This window comes from Lepus europaeus, chromosome X, assembly GCF_033115175.1.
Source record: "Lepus europaeus isolate LE1 chromosome X, mLepTim1.pri, whole genome shotgun sequence".
Taxonomy (NCBI): domain Eukaryota; kingdom Metazoa; phylum Chordata; class Mammalia; order Lagomorpha; family Leporidae; genus Lepus; species Lepus europaeus.
The window spans coordinates 94,122,307-94,141,641 of NC_084850.1; the positions used below are offsets into that span (position 1 = coordinate 94,122,307).

Genomic DNA, 19,335 nt, shown 5'->3' on the forward strand with positions numbered 1-19,335 from the left:
AAGCCTTTAGAGTTCGCTGTCTTTGATCTTATTCCAATAGGGTCATAGTGAAAGTGGAAGTTCTCTCCTCCCTTCAGAGAAAGGTACCTCCTTCTTTGATGGCCCCATTCTTTCCATTGGGATCTCACTCACAGAGATCTTTCATTTAGGTCTTCTTCTTTTTTTTCTTTTCCATGGTATCTTGGCTTTCCATGCCTACAATACTCTCATGGGCTCTTCAGCCAGATCCGAATGCCTTGAGGGCTGATTCTGAGGCCAGAGTGCTATTTAGGACATCTGCCATTCTATGAGTCTGCTGTGTATCCCGCTTCTCATGTTGGATCCTTCTCTCCCTTTTTGATTCTATCAGTTAGTATTAGCAGACACTTGTCTTGTTTGTGTGATCCCTTTGACTCTTAGACCTATCAGTGTGATCAATTGTGAACTGAAATTGATCACTTGGACTAGTGAGATAGCATTGGTACATGCTACCTTGATGGGATTGTATTGGAATCCTCTGGCACATTTCTAACTCCACCATTTGGGGCAAGTCTGATTGAGCATGTCCCAAATCGTACAACTCCTTCCTCTCTTTTTCCACTCTTATATTTAACAGGGATCACTTTTCAGTTAAAATTTAAACACCTAAGAATAATTATGTGTTAATTACAGAGTTCAACCACTAGTACTAGAACAACAACAACAACAAATACTAAAATGGATAAAGTATTACATTGTACATCTAGAGTCAGGATAAGAGCTGATCAGGTCATTGTTTCTCATAGTGTCCATTTCACTTCAACAGGTTTCCCCTTTGGTGCTCAGTTGTCGCCGATCAGGGAAAACAAATGATATTTGTCTCTTTGGGACTGGCTTAATTCACTCAGCATGATGTTTTCCAGATTCCTCCATCATGTTGCAAATGACTGGGTTTCATTGTTTCTTACTGCTGTATAGTATTCTATGGAGTACATGTCCCATAATTTCTTTATCCAGTCTACTGTTGAAGGGCATTTGGGTTGGTTCCAGGTCTTAGCTATTGTGAATTGAGCTGCAATAAACATTAATGTGCAGATGGCTTTTTTATTTGCCAAATTAATTTCCTTTGGGTAAATCCCAAGTGGAAGAACTTCTAAGATCAATCCCATTCACAATAGCTACAAAAACAATCAAATACCTTGGACTAAACTTAACCAAGGACATTAAAGATCTCTACAATGAAAATTACAAAACCTTAAAGAAAGAAATAGAAGAGGATACCAAAAAGAGGAGAAATCTTCCATGCTCATGGATTGGAAGAATCAACATCATCAAAATGTCTATTCTCCCAAAAGCAATTTATACATTCAATGCAATACCAATCAAGATACCGAAGACATTCTTCTCAGATCTGGAAAAAATGCTGCTGAAATTCATATGGAGGCACAGAAGACCTCCAATAGCCAAAGCAATCTTGTACAACAAAAACAAAGCAGGAGGCATCACAATACCAGATTTCAGGACATACTACAGGGCAGTTGTTATCAAAACAGCATGGTACTGGTACAGAAACAAATGGATAGACCAGTGGAACAGAATAGTAACACCAGAAATCATTCCAAACATCTACATCCAACTCATATTTGATCAAAAATCCAAAACTAATCCCTGGAATAAGGACAGTCTATTCAATAAATGGTGCTGGGAAAATTGGATTTCCACGTGCAGAAGATTGAAGCAAGACCCCTACCTTTCACCTTACACAAAAATTCACTCAACATGGATTAAAGACTTAAATCTATGACCCAAAACCATCAAATTATTAGAGAGCATTGGAGAAACCCTGCAAGACATAGGCACAGGCAAAGACTTCTTGGAAAAGACCCCAGAAGCATAGGCAGTCAAAACCAAAATTAACATTTGGGATTGCATCAAATTGAGAAGTTTCTGTACTTCAAAAGAAACCGTCAGGAAAGTGAAGAGGCAACCGAAGGAATGGGAAATGATATTTGCAAACTATACTACAGATAAAGGGTTGATAACCAGAATCTACAAAGAAATCGAGAAACTCCACAACAACAAAACAAACAACCCACTTAAGAGATGGGCCAAGGACCTCAATAGACATTTTTCAAAAGAGGAAATCCAAATGGCCAACAGACACATGAAAAAATGTTCAAGATCACTAGCAATCAGAGAAATGTAAATCAAAACCACAATGAGGTTTCACCTAACCCCGATGAGAATGGCTCACATTCAGAAATCTACCAACAACAGATGCTGGAGAGGATGTGGGGAAAAAGGGACACTAACCCACTGTTGGTGGAAAATTAATCAATTTTTAAAAAATATCATGTAGGGTATCTGTCCTAAATGTGCTGTACATTGTGATTTAATGCTATAACTAGTACTCCAACAGTATTTTTCACTTTGTGTTGCTATGTGGGGGTAAACTGTTGAAATCTTTACTTAATATACACTAAACTGATCTTCTGTATTAATTATAATTAATATAATCAAAATGTCCATATTATTGAAAGCAGTTTATATATCAATGCAATCCAGATAAAAATACCAATGACATTCTTCTCAGATGAAAAAAATGCTAAAATTCATATGGAAACACAAGAGTCCCTGTATTGCTAAAGGAATCTTCTATAACAAAAACAAAGCCAGAGTAATTATAGAACCAGGTTTCAAAACATTCTACAGGACAACTATAACCCAAACATACTGTTATTGGCACAAACATGTAGACCAAAGGAACAGTATACAAACTCCAGAAATTAGGGAGAGTGCTGAGGCATAAAGAGTAATCCCCTGCATGCTGTGCCGGCATCTCATATGGGTGCCATTTCAAGTCTTGGCTAAACCCAGCTGCTACTCTTACAATCCAGCTCTCTTCTATGTCCTAGGAAAGCAGTAGAAGATGGTCCATTTCCTAGGCCCTGGCACCCATGTGAGAGATCCAGAATAAACTCATGTTTTCCTGGCTTTCAATTGGCCAAGCTGCATCCATTGAGATCATTTAGGGGATGGATAAGCAGATGAAAGACCTCTCTCGCTTTCTCTCTCTGCTTCTGCCATCTATAACTTTGCTTTCATGTGAATAATTGAAACTTTTAAAAAAAGAAACTCCAGAAATCATTTCACACATATACAACAAATACTTGACAAGGGATCTAAAATCAGTCCCTGGAGATAGGACTGTCTCTTCAAATAATGGTGCTGGAAAAATTAGATCACCCTGTGTAGAAGTATGAAACAATATCCCTACCTTTCAATTTATACAAAAATCAACTCAAAATATGTCAAGTAACAAAATCTATTATCTGAAACCCTCAGATTACTAGTGGAGAACTATGGGAAACTCTGCAATACGTTGGCTTGGAAAAGACCCCAGAAGCACAATCAAAGCCAAAAAGACCAATGGACTTACATCAAGCCAAGAAGCTTCTGTACTGCAGAGGAAACACTCAACAAAATTAAGAGGCAATCAACAGCATGGGAGAAAATACTTGCCAACTATGAAACTGATAAAGGATTAACCTCCAGAATCTATAAAGAGTTCTGGAAACTCAACAACACAATGAACAATCAAGTTAGGAAACAGGCAAAGGATTTGAACAGCTATTTTTCAAAAGAGGAAATTCAGTGACCAACAGATACATGCTAAAATGCTCAAAATCACAGTGCATCAGGGAAAGGCAAATGAAAACCACCATGAAGTTTTACTTCATCCCAGTTAGAATGGCTCTCATACAGAAATCAACAAAAAGTAAATTTGGTGATAATATGGGGAACATGGTACCCTAATCCACTGTTGGTAAGAAAGTAAACTAGTATAGGCATTGTGGAAGACAGTATGGCGATTCTTCGGATTCTGTCCCAGTTGCCCCTCTTCCAGGCCAGTTCTCTGCTATGGCCCGGGAAGGCAGTGGAGGATGGTCCAAGTCCTTGGGCCCTGCACCCGCATGGGAGACCAGCAGAAGCACCTGGCTCCTGGCTTCGGATCAGCGCTATGCGCCGGCCGCAGCGGCCATTCGAGGGTGAACCAACAGCAAAAAGGAAGACCTTTCTCTCTGTCTCTCTCTCTCTCACTATCCACTCTGCCTGTCAAAAAAAAAGAAAGAAAGAAAAAGACCTACCATTTGATCCAGCCATCCCATTCCTGGGAATTTAGCCAAACAAAATGAAATCAGCATATGAAAATGTTATATGTACCCCCATATTTATTGCAGCTCAATTCACAATAGCTAAGATATGGAATCTACCCAGATGTGTATCAACTGTTGAATGGATAAAGAAATAATGGTTTTATATAGTATGGAATATTACTCTTCCATAACAAAGAATGAAATCCCGTCTTTTGCAACAAAAATTGATGCAACTAGAAACTATTATACTTAGTGAAATAATCCTGTCCCCAAAAGAAAAATAACATGATTTCCCTGAGCTGTGGTTACTAATAGAGTACTAAAAATATAATGTATAAAGATACAATGTATCATTGTAAAACTTATGAGGCAATAAGAGAAAGGATTAGGAAGGGTGGGAGTGTGTGCTAGAGGGGAGTAGAGTACAATCTATCACTATGTTCCTAAATCTGTGTTTGTGAAACACATGAAATTTTTTCACCATAAAAATTTTAAAAATAAATTAATTAAAAAGATAAATATAAGAAAATAATAACAAAAAGTGAAAAAATAAATAATAAATATATAAACTTTATTTTTCTTATCTGGAATATAGATTTGAATTTTACAAAAATCTATTTATAAAAACACTAAACTTATAAGGTTTTATATACTGATCAACCTGGTGAGGTATATCAAGATATTATGTATCCATATTTTGCTTAGGCCGTTTTTACTACAGATTTTTCTAAAATAAATACAAGCTGAAATGCCTGAATGGATTTACATATATAGAAGTCTGTCCTTCTGTAATACATGTGCCTAACTTAGAATATTATTTAAAGCTTAAATGTTTTGTGATTCATTTGCCCTCTAACAGATGCTGCAAAAGCCATGGGATTTGCAACATTTTAACTGTTGGTACCCAAGGAGAGTCTCAATAATTCACACTCAGTCATTTCTTTAGTACTGACCCTGTAAAGACTTAGGAAAATGAATTGTTCATACAGTGTACATGACTTTGAAGGTGAACAATGATAGTTTTCATATTGGCAATAGAAGGGTTTTGTAACATGGTATTAAATAGACTTGAGAAATTGGTAATGAATATGAGCAAACTATACACTAAGGTATTAAAATTTTATATGAAAGACTTAATGAGATTGAATCATTGACATTTTGAAGTTGTTTATATTTCTATAAGTTTATTTTGAAAATATGCACACATAGGTAAATGCACACATAATTTCCAAATAAAAACAAATAAGAAAACTTACATATTTCATTTATCTTGTTTTATTCCATTTCTGTATCTTATAAGATTACCTATATTAATGCATAAGGAATTGTTCAAATGATCTTTAGAAGGCTAAATATATTTTAAGGTAGGGATGTCCTAAAATTCACTTCTCTAGTAATTGTTAGATGAATTTCTTTTAACATGATGCAGTATGATAAAAAGCAACTTGAAAATATGCATGTAATCAAGCAGAAATTAAAAATTTAAACCACATATATATTTCCATATTTTTATATCTAATGTAATTAATGCTCAAATACACAACTTTAAAATATTTTAAAAGTTAACACTTTCCTATTTATTTGTATCATTTTGAAAGATTTATTAATACAATAGATTCTCAGGATCACAGCAGTTGCATGAAAATTACAATACAGTTCTCATCAATTTTCATGCTAATGTGATATTAATATAAAGACAAAGGATGCAATGTAGTACTTCGATACATTTCTATGAAAATGATTATTCTTTCTTCCTCATTGCCTCTTTCTTTTTTTTTTTTAATTTTTGACAGGCAGAGTGGATAGTGAGAGAGAGAGAGACAGAGAGAAAGGTCTTCCTTTGCCGTTGGTTCACCCTCCAATAGCCACCGCTGCCGGCGCGCTGTGGCCGGCGCACCACGCTTATCCGAAGGCAGGAGCCAGGTGCTTCTCCTGGTCTCCCATGGGGTGCAGGGCCCAAGCACTTGGGCCATCCTTCACTGCACTCCCAGGCCACGGCAGAGAGAGCTGGCCTGGAAGAGGGGCAACTGGGACAGAATCCGGCACCCCGACTGGGACTAGAACCTGGTGTGCCGGCGCCACAAGGCGGAGGATTAGCCTATTGAGCCACAGTGCCGGCCCCTGCCTCTTTCATTCTTTGTTCTCTCTCTCTCTCTCTTTCCTTCTTTCCTTTATTTTATTTTCCTTCTATTTTATAATGTAAATTTTTAATTGACATTAGAGACAAAGGCTGAACGCTACACTAAACAAAGAATTCAACAAGTGAACAATAAAAATACCCCAGTTTAGCAGAAATATATGCAAGGACTATAAACAATAATCAAAGGAATTTCACCATTTCACTCTTTTTTTTTAAACTTTTATTTAATGAATATAAATTTCCAAAGTACAGCTTATGGATTACAATGGCTTCCCCCCCATAACTTCCCTCCCACCCGCAACCCTCCCCCCTCCCGCTTCCTCTCCACTTCCATTCACATCAAGATTCATTTTCAATTCTCTTTATATACAGAAGATCAGTTTAGTATATATTAGGTAAAGGTTTCAACAGTTTGCCCCCATATAGCAACACAAAGTGAAAAAAATACTGTTTGAGTACTAGTTATAGCATTAAATAACAGTGTACAGCACATTAAAGACAGAGATCCTACATGATATTTTTTAAAAAATAATTAATTTTCTATGCAATTTCCAATTTAACACCAGGGTTTTTTTTCATTTTCAATTATCTTTATATACAGAAGATCGATTCTGTATATACTAAGTAAAGATTTCATCAGTTTGCACTCTTATACAGTAAACTTTAAAGCAATCACAGATCATAAAAACCAAAGTAGTATATCATTTCTAAACATTGGTTTCACAATGATATAAAGCAAACTTATAAATCTGTATTATGATATTGCAGAGATATTAATATAACCATTTCTTTCTCCTTTGTATTTTGAATTTTATTTACTTTGTAATTTTAGCTCACACATATAAAGGAGAACATGTGGTATTTGTCGTTCTGTATGGCTTATTTCATTCAATGTTATGTCCTCCAGTAGTGTCAATTTTGATACAAATTTTAGAATTTCACTCTATGCATAAAAGAAGAATATTCCTGTGTGTATGTGTGTGTGTAGCACATTTTCTTTGCCCATTCATCGGATGATGGGCACCATGCTTGATGCCATATTTTGGCCATGGTGATCAGTGCTGTCATAAACAGCATAGTGCAGGTTTCTCCTTTTTACAACGTGTTCATTTATACACACACACACACACACCCAGAAGTGGCATTCCTAGATCATATGGCAAGCTCATTTCTAGTTTTTTAAATAAATCTCCATACTGTTTTCCACAGTGGCTGCACTAATTTACATTCCCACCCACAATGCATAAGAATTTCTCTTCCTCCCCATCCTCACCAGCATTTGTTACTCTCTGTCTTTTGGGTAATAGATATTGTGGCAGAGCTGAATTACTATAACATTGTGGTTTTGATATTCATTTCCCTGTTGGTTAGTGATGTTGAGCATTTTTTCATTTATTTCTTGGCCATCTATAGCTCTTCTTCTTAGAACTTTATGATTACATCATTTGCCAATTTCTTAAATAATTTGATTTTTTCTGTTGTTTGTGGTGGAATGAGAAGTTCGCGTCAACATAGTGCCGGCAAGTGAGCGTCAGTTACTCAGGAAATGGCTTGGGAACCCACCTGGCAAAGGAGCCTGCCTGGCAACAGGCAGTGATTGGTTACAGCATAAACTGCCCTTTGACCAGGTTGACTGCCTCAGCTATATAAGCTGCTGCACCAACTTAAATAATCAATTCTGTGAGCTACTCGCCTCCAGCCTGCTTTCACCCAACTCCCGGTGTCTATGTCATGACTCCACCCCTCTTGCCCCCACTGTGCTTCTTCTCTCAGAAAGAATCCATAGCAACAGTTGTTGTTGCTGTTGTTGTGTTGTTGAGTTTTTTGAGATGCTGGTATATTATGTATATTAATCCTTTGTCAGGTAGGTAGCTCACAAATGTTTTTTCCCCATTCCGTTTGATGTCTTTTTCTTCACTCAATTGATTATTTTCCCTGATGTGCAGAAACTTCTGTGTTTGATATAATCCCATTTGTCCACTTTGGCTTTTGTTGACTGTGGTTTTGCAGTCTTGTTCAAGAAGTCTTCACATGCACCAGTGTCTTCAAGTGTTTACCCTTCATTTTGTTCCAGAAATTTCATAGTTCCATATCTTAAATTTATCTTTTAATGCATCTGGAGTTGATTTTTTATGTGTTGAGGTGAGAGTTATGGATATAATTTCAGTCTTTTATGTATGTACATTCAGTCTTTCCAGAACTATTTATTGAATATATTATCCTTACTCCAATACATGATATGGGCACCTCTTGGTTTGTTTGTTTGTTTGATTATTTGTTTGTTTTTGTTTTTGACAGGCAGAGTGGATAGTGAGAGAGAGAGACAGAGAGAGAAAGGTCTTCCTTTTTGCCTTTGGTTCACCCTCCAATGGCCGCTGCGGCCGGCACATCTCGCTGATCTGAAGCCAGGAGCCAGGTGCTTCTCCTGGTCTCCCATGCAGGTGCAGGCCATCCTCCTCCCCGGGCCATAGCAGAGAGCTGGCCTGGAAGAGGGGCAACCGGGACAGAATCTGGCGCCCCAACCGAGACTAGAACCTGGTGTGCCGGCGCCGCAAGGCGGATGATTAGCCTGTTAAGCCACAGCGCCAGCCAATATGGGCACTTCTGTCAGAAATCAGTTGGCTGTATGTATGTGAATTAACTTATCGGCTCTGTATTCTTTTCTATCCATGTGTCATTTTTTACATCAGCACCATGCTACTTTAATAACTACAGCTTTGTAAAATTCTTTGAAGCTAGGTATTGCGATGCTTCCAACATTATTTTTTTGCACAGGGTCTCATGTGACTATTCTGGGTCTTTTGTGATACCATATGAATTTAAGAATTTTTTTTTCTGTAAAAAGTCTCGTTGACATTTTGATAGGGGTTGCAATGAATCTGTAGATTGCTTTATATAGTATAGATATTTTAGTGATATAGATTCTTCCAATCCATGAGAAAAGAATATCTTTCCAAAATGTGTGCCCTTAATAATTACTATTTTTCTTTTATTTATTTAAGATACACAAGCTTAATGGATTTCAAAAATATATAAATTTAAAAATATAGTCATTCTTCCCAGCCAAACTTCCCTCCTGCTTGCACTCCCACTCTTCCTCTTCTCTCTCCCATTCCCACTTTGAATTTATTAAAAGATCTAATTTCAATTTATTTAATATTCATAAGATTAACCCTACATTAAGTAAAGTGTTCAACAAAAAGTACAAGGAAAACAAAAACAGTGAACCTCAATAGTACAGACGAGGGCTGTAAGCAATCATCAAATATCAATTTGTCAATTTCAATCCTACACATTACATTTAAGATACTCTATTAGTTACCATAGATCAGGGAAATCAAATGGTATCTGTCTTTTTGGAACTGGTTAATTTCACTAAGTATAATGGTTCCAGTTGCATCCATTGTGTTGCAAAATACAGGATTTCATTTTTTTACTGCTTAGTAGCATTCCATAGCATATATATGCAATAATTTCTTTTCCAGTCATCAGTGGATGAACATTTGGGTTGATTCCATATCTAAGTCTATTGTGAATTGTGCTTCAATGACCATGGAAATATAGATAACACTTTCATATGCTGATTTCATTTCCCTTGAGTAGAGTCCCAGGAATAGGTTCACTGGGTCAAAGGGTAGATCTATTTTCAGATTTCTGAGGTATCTCCATATTATCTTCCACATGGTTGCACCAGCTTACATTCCCAGCAATAGTAGGTTAGGGTACCTTTTCCCCCACATCCTTTTCAGCATTTATTGTTTGTTGATTTCTGTATGAGAGCCATTCTGACAGTCTCTTCAAAAACTGGTGCAGGGAAAACTGATTTTCCAAATACAGAAGTATGAAATAAGTCCCCTACCTTACAGCTTACATTAAAATCCACTCAAAGTGGATTAAGGGCATACATTTGTGACCATATACCATCAAAGTACTAGAGAACATTGGGGAAACCCTACAAGACACTGGTATAGCCAAAGACTTCTTGGGAAAGACCCCAGAAACACAGGTAATCAAAGCCAAAATAGACAAATGGGATTACATCAAGCTGAATATCTTCCGCACGCAAAAGAAGCACTCAACACAGTGAAGAGGCAACAGACAGAATGAGAGAAAATATTTGGAAACTGTGAAACTAATAAAGAATAAATAACCAGAATCTATAAAGAGCTCAAGAAAACTAACATCAACAAAATAAACATTGCAGTTAAGAAGCGGGCAAAGTTTGAACTGGTATTTTTCAAAAGAAGAAACTCAAATGGCCACCAGACATATAAAAAATGCTCAGGATCACTAGACATCAGGGAGATGTCAATCAAATTTCTTGCTGATTTCTTATATCAAGGATTTATAATTGTGATTGTATAAATCTTTCACTTCTTTTGTTAAATTTATTACTAAATATTTAATTTTTTCTGGCTATTTGCATGAGATTCCTATCTTGATTTCTCTTTCATTAGTGTACCTTGTATGATATTTTATAATCTGCAATGTTTTTAAGATTCATTTATTTATTTGAAAGTCAGAGCTACACAGAGATAGAATGAAAGTGTCGAGAGAGAGAGAGAGAGAAAGAGAGAGGAGAGAGAGAGAAAGAGAGAGGCCTTCCATTTGTTGGTTTATTCCCCAATATTCCCCAATTGTCAACAATGGCCAGAGCTGTGCCGATCTAAAGCCAGGAGCCAGCAGCTTCCTCCAGGTTTCCCACAAGGGTGCAGAGGCCCAAGGACTTCGGCCATCTTCCACTGCTTTCCAAGGCGATATCAGAAAGCTGGATCAGAAGTGGAGAGCCAGGACTTGAACCAGCACCCATATGTAATCAGCCAGCACTGCAGGTGGTGGCCTTACCCGCTATGCCACAGTGCTGGCCCCATGTAACCTGCAATTTTACTAAATTGATTTATCAATGTTGCATGATCTTTTTGATGTGAATTTGATCTGGTTTGCTAGTATTTCATTGAGTATTCTTTTTTATTTTATTCGAGTATACCATTTATTCAATTTGTTCATTTATGTTTAATATAGCCAATTCAACCCTGACATAAACTTAGACATTTAAAAATAGAGAATACACAGATTTTTCAACTATTTTACTTACATGTACTTTTTAATTCCCATGCATAACTCATAAAAAGGAAATATTATATAACAGCCCTCTCATAGTATGCTTAAAAAGAACCATGTTCAGAGAGGAAAACTGCCAAAATAAATTAATTCTCTAAAAACTACCCACAGACATAGGAAGCCACTGTTCCTTCTAATATATATTTGTGGTAAAGTTTTCTGTGAATGTGTAATTGCAACCACATAACAATAGTCTTGGTGAGGAAATAATACCATTTCAGGAAGGGATTAAAAACTGAGACTCAAAGTTGAGGAGAGGAGATCAGAGTATATAAGTCATTTGAGAATGACACACACACACACACACACATACACACACACACACCAATACTTTCCACTTTCTGGTTGAAGAGAATATGCACAAGGTTTTCTTAGCAGTGAGTCATCAAGAGTGCAGGAAAAAAGTGGTTTTCATGTCATGTATGTAGACAGAATAATGCCAATGAGGAAAAACAGAAATGTTCATTATCTTTTAGATCTGTTGATGACATCTGTATCAGCTAGATGTTTGGCAGCAAGGATATAATTCTGCAGTTTACTTTTCATGTGGTGTCTTTGATCAGTTTTGGTTTCAAGACCAATACTGGCCTTATATAGAAGAAGAGTTCCGCCCTGTTTAATAATATAGAATTGTTTGAAAGGTAGCTCACTTAGTTCATTTTTAAATGTTTTCTAGAATTCAATAGTGAAGCTATAAGACCTAGACCTTTGTTTGCTATGAGTCTATTTAATTTTTCTATATTTTATTTATTTGATCTTGGTAGGTTATTTGTAGCCAGGAATTTATCCATTTTAGAGGTTTTCTAGTTTTCATTTTATGTTGTTTATAATAATTGTTTCTTGTGACTTTTTATATTTCAGTAGTATCTATTGTAATGTGTCCTTCTCCACGTCTAGTTTCATTTATTTGAGTTTTTCCATTTTTTGCATTGTTGTCCTGGAAGCATGTTTGGATGTTTTGTTTACCTTCTCAAAAATCAGTTTTTCACTTTGGTGATATTCGTATATTTTTATTTTTAAAAAAGTAAAATATTTTATGTATTTTACTTTCAATTTCATTTACTTCTACTCTGTTGCTTTTCTATTTCTCACATCCTCCTGATTTTGAGCTTGATTTGTTCTTGTTTTGCTAAGTTTGGAGGTGCATAATTAGATCATTTTTAGATATCCTCTTTTTTGATGTAAGCACTCAATGCTGTAAACTTCCCTCTTAATGCTGTTATTGTGTGTACTCTAATTTAAAATGCTGTGTTTTCAATTTTATTAATTTCAAAAAATGAGTCTATTTCATTTGTAATTTCGTCAATGGTCCATTGACCACTGGTCATTCCATAGCATGCTGTTTAATTTGCACATTGGTGTTATGAATGTTTTGTTGTTTTTCTTGTGGATGATTTACAGTTTTTTTTTTTTACCTTTGTGTTCACAAAAGTTGCATAGTATGATTTTAATCATCTTTAAATTTACTGAGACTTAATTTGTGGCTTAATATATGGCATAATTTTAAAATGTTCCATATTCTGATGGGAAGAATGTGTATTATTTTGCTGTTGGATGGAGTGTTCTGTAAATGTCTATAAGGTTCATGTGTTCAGTAGTATGGTTCAACTCTGAGCATTTTTGTTGATTTCTTGTGTGATCTGTCCAATGATAAGACCTAAATTTGAGGCCTGAGACTATGAAGTTACTGGAAGAAAACATAGGTTAAACACACATGACATTGGAGTAGGGGACAGCTTCTTGAACGAGGCCCCCAAAGCACAGGAAACAAAAACAAAACTAAACAAATGAGACTATATCAAACTCAGAAGCTTTTGCACGGCAAAGGAAATTATGAATAGAGTGAAGGGACATACAACAGAATCAGAAAACAAATACTAATAAGCTATCTATCTGAAAAAGGATTAATATCCCAAATATATCAGCAACTTAAAAAACTTAACAACAAAAGATACAACCAAACCAGTTATGAAATAGGCAAAGTACCTCAACAGAAAGTTCTCCATTTTTACAATCTTTAATTATTTATTTCAGAGATAGAGTTACAAACAGAGGGGGAGAGACAGAGCAAAAGGTCATCCATTTGCTAGTTCACTCCCCATGAGGCTGCAAAGGCCAGAGATGGGCCAATCTGAAGCCAGGAGCCAGAAGTTTCTTCCCAGTCTCCCACATGGGTGCAAGGGCCCGAGTGCTTGGGCTTCCTTCCACTGCTTTCCCAGGCCATGCGCAGAGACCTGGATTGGAAGAGGAGCTGCTGGGACATGAACCGGTGCATATAAGCACTGTAGCGGAGGCTTAGCCTACTACGCCACAGCGCCAGTTCCAACAAGTTCTGAAGAAGAAATACAAATTGTGAATAAGTACATAAAAATGGTTTGCTAGCCATCAGGACAATTAATATAAAAATCACAATGATTTGTCACCACACCCCTGTCAGCATGACTATTATCCATAAGGCAACAAATGCTGGTGAGAATGTACAGAAGGTGGAATACTTATACACTTTGGTAGAAATGGACATTAGTGCCACCGCTGTGGAAAACAGTGTGGCTATTTCTTTAAAATTAGAAATAGACATGCTGTATGATCCAGCAACCCCACTACTGGGTATATACACAAATACTTGAACACAAGGCATCAAAGAGATACTTGCAACACTGTGTTTATTACAGCACTATTCATAATAGCCAAAATTTGGAAATAACCAAGGTGTCTATCATTAGATGAAAGGACAAAGAAAATATGGTATATATTCACAGTGGAAAACTATTCTTCTATTAAAAAAAAAGAATGAAATTCTATCATTTGCCACAAAATGGATGCAACTGGAAGACATCATGCTGAGTGAATAATGCCAGACACGGAGAGACAAAAACCTCATGTTCTCCCTTTTATGTGGGAACTAAAATTTAAAATTTAACAGAGAAAGAGAGAAAGAAAGAGAGAAACGCCTGTGTGTATCCGTATTGCTGCGAATGCAGTTTGTGAAACATTGTTTTATACCTTTGACAAACCAATGGTTAGGAAAGTTATACTACTACAGTTTTAATGATCTATGAGTACTTTAAAATTTACTATATGTGGATGAAATTATCATTTTCCATTCAATTATTGCTTATAGCCATTATTTATATTCCTACTTAACTAAGGTCTTTTTGCTTTTCAGTTGTGAAACTTCTTATGTGATAAAGTATTAAGCCTTTTTACTGTAATAAAATTTAAAATATGTTTTCTCAAAGATTAAAAAAAGGCTGGCTCCGTGGCTCAACAGGCTAATCCTCCACCTTGCAGCGCCGGCACACCGGGTTCTAGTGGGCACCGGATTCTGTCCCAGTTGCCCCTCTTCCAGGCCAGCTCTCTGCTATGGCCCAGGAGTGCAGTGGAGGATGGCCCAAGTGCTTGGGACCTGCACCCCATGGGAGACCAGGAGAAGCACCTGGCTCCTGCCTTCGGATCAGCGCGGTGTGCCGGCCGCAGCACGCCGGCCGCAGCGGCCATTGGAGGGTGAACCAACGGCAAAAGGAAGACCTTTCTCTCTGTCTCTCTCTCTGTCCACTCTGACTGTCAAAAAAAAAAATTTAAAAAGGCAGAAAGGGAGGTTGGAAGGGAAAGGGGCTGGAAGAGAGGGAGGAAGGGAATATCATTATTTTCTTCCAATTGTATCTACAAACCACATTGAAGCTATTGCAAAATATTTAAAATTTAAAAAAAATATCATGTAGGATCTCTGTCCTTAATGTGCTGTACATTTTGATTTAATGCAATAACTAGTACTCAAACAGTATTTTTTCACTTTGTGTTACTATGTGGGGGCAAACTGTTGAAATCTTTACTTAATATATACTAAACTGATCTTCTGTATATAAAGAGAATTGAAAATGAATCTTGATGTGAATCGAAGGGGAGAGGGAGCGGGAAAGGGGAGGGTTGTGGGTGGGAGGGAAATTTTGGGAGGGGGAAGCCATTGTAACCCATAAGCTGCACTTTGGAAATTTATATTCATTAAATAAAAGTTTTAAAAAATAATAAATGAATTTTTAAAACTAATAATTAAATTTGAAAAAATAAAAACAAAAAATCATAAATATTTGATTTTTTGTGACTATTGTGAATGGGATTTCTTTCCTGATTTCCCTTTCAGTGAGTGTTCATTCATATATAAAAAGCTATTTTTTGTTTGTTTATTTTATCACATACAACTTCTCTGAATTGGTTAACAAAATTCTAACAGCTTTGTAAGGGTATGATAGGTGATTTCAGCTAACGAAAATGAAATTCTACAATTTTCATCAAAACGGATATAACTGTAAGACAAGACAAGTGAAAAAAAAGCCAGACACAGACAAACACTGCACATTCTCTCTTATAAGTGGGATCTAAACTTAAAAAGGAAAAAAAAAATCAAAAGTGTAAAAAAAACCAAAATAACCACCTGTGAATCATTATCCCTGCAAAAATGGTTTTCTCAAACTTTGTTTATATCTTTGTCAAACAATGTTTAATATTGACATGCCATTATAGTTTAATGATCTGTGATTATTTTGAAAATAAATATATATGAGTAATATGCTCATATTTTCATTAAATTGTTGTTCATACCACTTGCTTGTATACTCACTGAACTAAGGTCTTTTCAATTTTTATTTGTTGAACCTATTATTTAGTGGAGCATTAAATTTTTGACTATAATGTAAATTAAAACTATAATTTAAAAAGTCTCCCCAGATTAAAAAAAAAACTAAATTATGAAAACTCAGATAAACATTACTTAACACAGCTATTCTGATGATCTTACTTCTCTTTGTTGTCACAGAAATATTTGGTAGTCAGTAAAAGAAATGGTCATAATGGCATCTGTTTGACTATGAATTCTATTAAAATTCTATTCAAAATTACCTTTTTCTGTGCTTGAATGAGATCTTGGTCCACCTTGGATATTAAAAATGAGCCTCCATCATGTTCCATCCAGTAAAATTTCAAGTCCTTCACATATACTTTTGCATCTAGTTTTAACCTATAAAGGAATAAACAGAAGTTGACATCAGTAAATTACTTACATATGCTTACTATTTCTACCCTAAAATCTGAGCTTTAGGTCTAATGTGGTTTTCTGATGATAGAGAATTTTGTTCTAGAAAATGTACTACACCTTTTGAATTTATGTTTGCATTTAAAAATTATTTCTCTGGCTGCATGAGAGAAGACATTTTGGAATGGGTCAAGACTGAATGTACAGTGAAAAGACAGAGGACTGTAGAAGTTTTCCAGATGAGAAATTATTGTCTCTGAACTAGTATTATAATGATGGTAAGGAAGAAAATTGCAAAGGTCTAAGCAATAATTGGGAGGTTGATTTAATAGGATTCAGCTTTAGTTAGTTGTAAGTAGTGAGAAATACAGTCAGGTATGGTGATTGAGTTAATTGTGGTCCGGTATCTGATGTTTGGCAAGAGCACAGACAGGAAAATTAAATCAGTTTATGTCATGTTGAGTTTTGATTATCTGAGATGAGTAGATATCCAGTTAGTAAATGTTGTAGCCTACATAAGAAGAAAAAATTGGAAGTACAAATTTAGAAGTTGTTTGTATGGGAAATAGTTGATGCATCCAATGAAGAAGGAGTCATCCTGTGAAGTTGAATAGAGGTGAGAGGGAAGTAAGTGAGGATCTTAGAATAAATAAAAGTTGAAGAAAAACCAACAAGAAATATGAAAAGGGGAAAATGTACATATAGGACACATAATGGAGTAGTGCTCATCAAAAAATCAATGTCAATTTTTTTCAAGAAGGAAATGTAGTCAATAGTGTTGCCATTTACATTGAGGTCATGTATGACCACATGACCCAGCCATCACACTCCTTGGAATTTACCCAAAGGAAATTGGTAAATGAAAGAGCTGTCTGCACCTCAATGTTTATTGCAGCTCAATTCACAATAGCTAAGACATGGAATCAACCTAAATGCCCATCAACAGAAGACTGGATAAACAAATTATGAGATATGGACTCTATAGAATACTATACAGAAGTGAAAAAATTAAATCCCGTCATTAGCAACAAAATGGAGGAACCTGGAAAACATCATGCTGAGTGAAATAAGCCAGTCCCAAAGGGACAAATAACATATGTTCTCCCTGATCAGTGACAACTAACTGAACACCAAAAAGGAAACCTGTTGAAGTGAAATGGACACTATGAGAAACAATGACTTGATCAGCCCTTGTCCTGACTGTCGAGGAACAACTTACTATTTTATTCCTTTTAGTATTTTTTGTTCTATTAATACCATTGGTTGAACTCTTTAATTAACACACAATTACTCTTAGGCATTTAAAATTAACTGAAAAGTGATCCCTGTTAAATATAAGAGTGGGAATAAGAAAGGGAGGTTATGTATAGTTTGGCACATGCTCAATTGGACTTACCCGTAATGGTAGAGCTAGAAACGTGCCAGGGGATTCCAATTCAATCCCATAAAGGTGGCATGTACCAATGCCATCTCACTAGTCAAAGTGATCAATTTAAGTTCATAATTATTGATGATAGGATTAAGTGTCAAAGGGATCACATAAGTAAGACCAGTGTCAGCAAATAACTGATAGAATTAAAAAGGAGAGAACAATCAAACATGGGAAGCGGGATACACAGCAGACTCATAGATGGCAGATGTCCTAAACAGCCCTCTGGCCTCAGATTCAGCCCTTAAGGCATTCAGATCTGGCTAAAAAGCCCATGAGTTTTGCAAGCATGGAAAACCAAGACATTGTGGCAAAAAAAAAAAATGACCTAAATGAAAGATCTCTGTGAGTGAGAGTCCAGTGGAAAGAACGGGCCATCAAATAAAGAGGTACCTTTTTCTGAAGGGAGGAGAAAATTTTCACTTTGACGATGGCCTTGTCTAAATAGCCTTGGGTGATTACTGACGTCATAAATAAGAGTGTCAACTGCTAAATCAACACTTGAGTCACTGTGCACCTGCTCCCCATGTAGGATCTCTGTCTTTAATGTGTTGTACTATGCGAATTAATGGTAAAACTACTACTCAAACAGTACTCTATACTTTGTGTGTCTGTGTGGGTGCAGTCTGTTGAAATCTTTACTTAGTATATACTAAGTTTATCTTCTGTATATAAAGATAATTGAAAATGAATCTTGATGAAGAATGGGAGAGGGAGTTGGAGATGGGATGGTTGCGAGCGGGTGGGAGTTTGTGGGGGGAAAAGCCGCTATAATCCAAAAGTTGCATTTTGGAAATTTATATTTATTAAATAAATGCTGAAAAAAATAACAAAAAAAGAATTTAAAGGTTATCATCAACAAAAAATAATCTGGACCTTGGCAAGAAATATTTTAGTTGTGAAAACAAGTATGCAGTTGTTGAAAACCAAAGGAGCACTGTGATAATTTAGATATGATGAATATAAACAATTACTACAAGAAGATTTTCAATGAGAGCAAAAAGCACTACCTGAGGTACAATGTGGAACTGAGAAAAATTTATTTTTTTCATTTTTTATTATAAGAATCTTAGGAAAATTTAGTGATAAAGATGAGGAGCATATATACAAGTGTATGTATGGGTTGACTGAGTGCTTGTATTTGAGAGTTTAGCCATAGTAATATAAGTAATGGAACAAGAATCTAATAAAGAAAATGAGAGCAAGAGTATATATGAAAGTATTTATTTACTAACATAAAAAGAAAATGTATGTTCTCCACTCTAAAAGGGATAAAAATATAAATGACTAAATAACTAATGAAATTTACTGTAAGAAGCTGGACTAAATTACACAAATATTGTTTTGGTAAAGTAGGAGGTGAATGATTGTAAAGAAGATGAGGAAACTACAAGTTTTCTGGAAATGAGAAATACTTAAAAATAACTACTATATGGCCGGCGCCGCGGCTCACTAGGCTAATCCTCTGCCTTGCGGTGCCGGCACACCAGGTTCTAGTCCT

The 19,335-nt window shown here is 35.9% G+C and overlaps 1 protein-coding gene across 2 annotated transcripts in view; it reads right to left on the bottom strand.

Annotated features, from left to right (window-relative positions):
• FAAH2 (fatty acid amide hydrolase 2) overlaps positions 1-19,335 on the bottom strand; it is a 219,809-nt gene that overhangs the window by 74,968 nt on the left and 125,506 nt on the right. For both annotated transcript variants that reach the window (XM_062184025.1, XM_062184024.1), the window contains one exon: positions 16,273-16,390. In XM_062184025.1, coding sequence (XP_062040009.1) covers positions 16,273-16,390 — 118 coding nt within the window. The remainder of the gene's footprint in view (positions 1-16,272; positions 16,391-19,335) is intronic.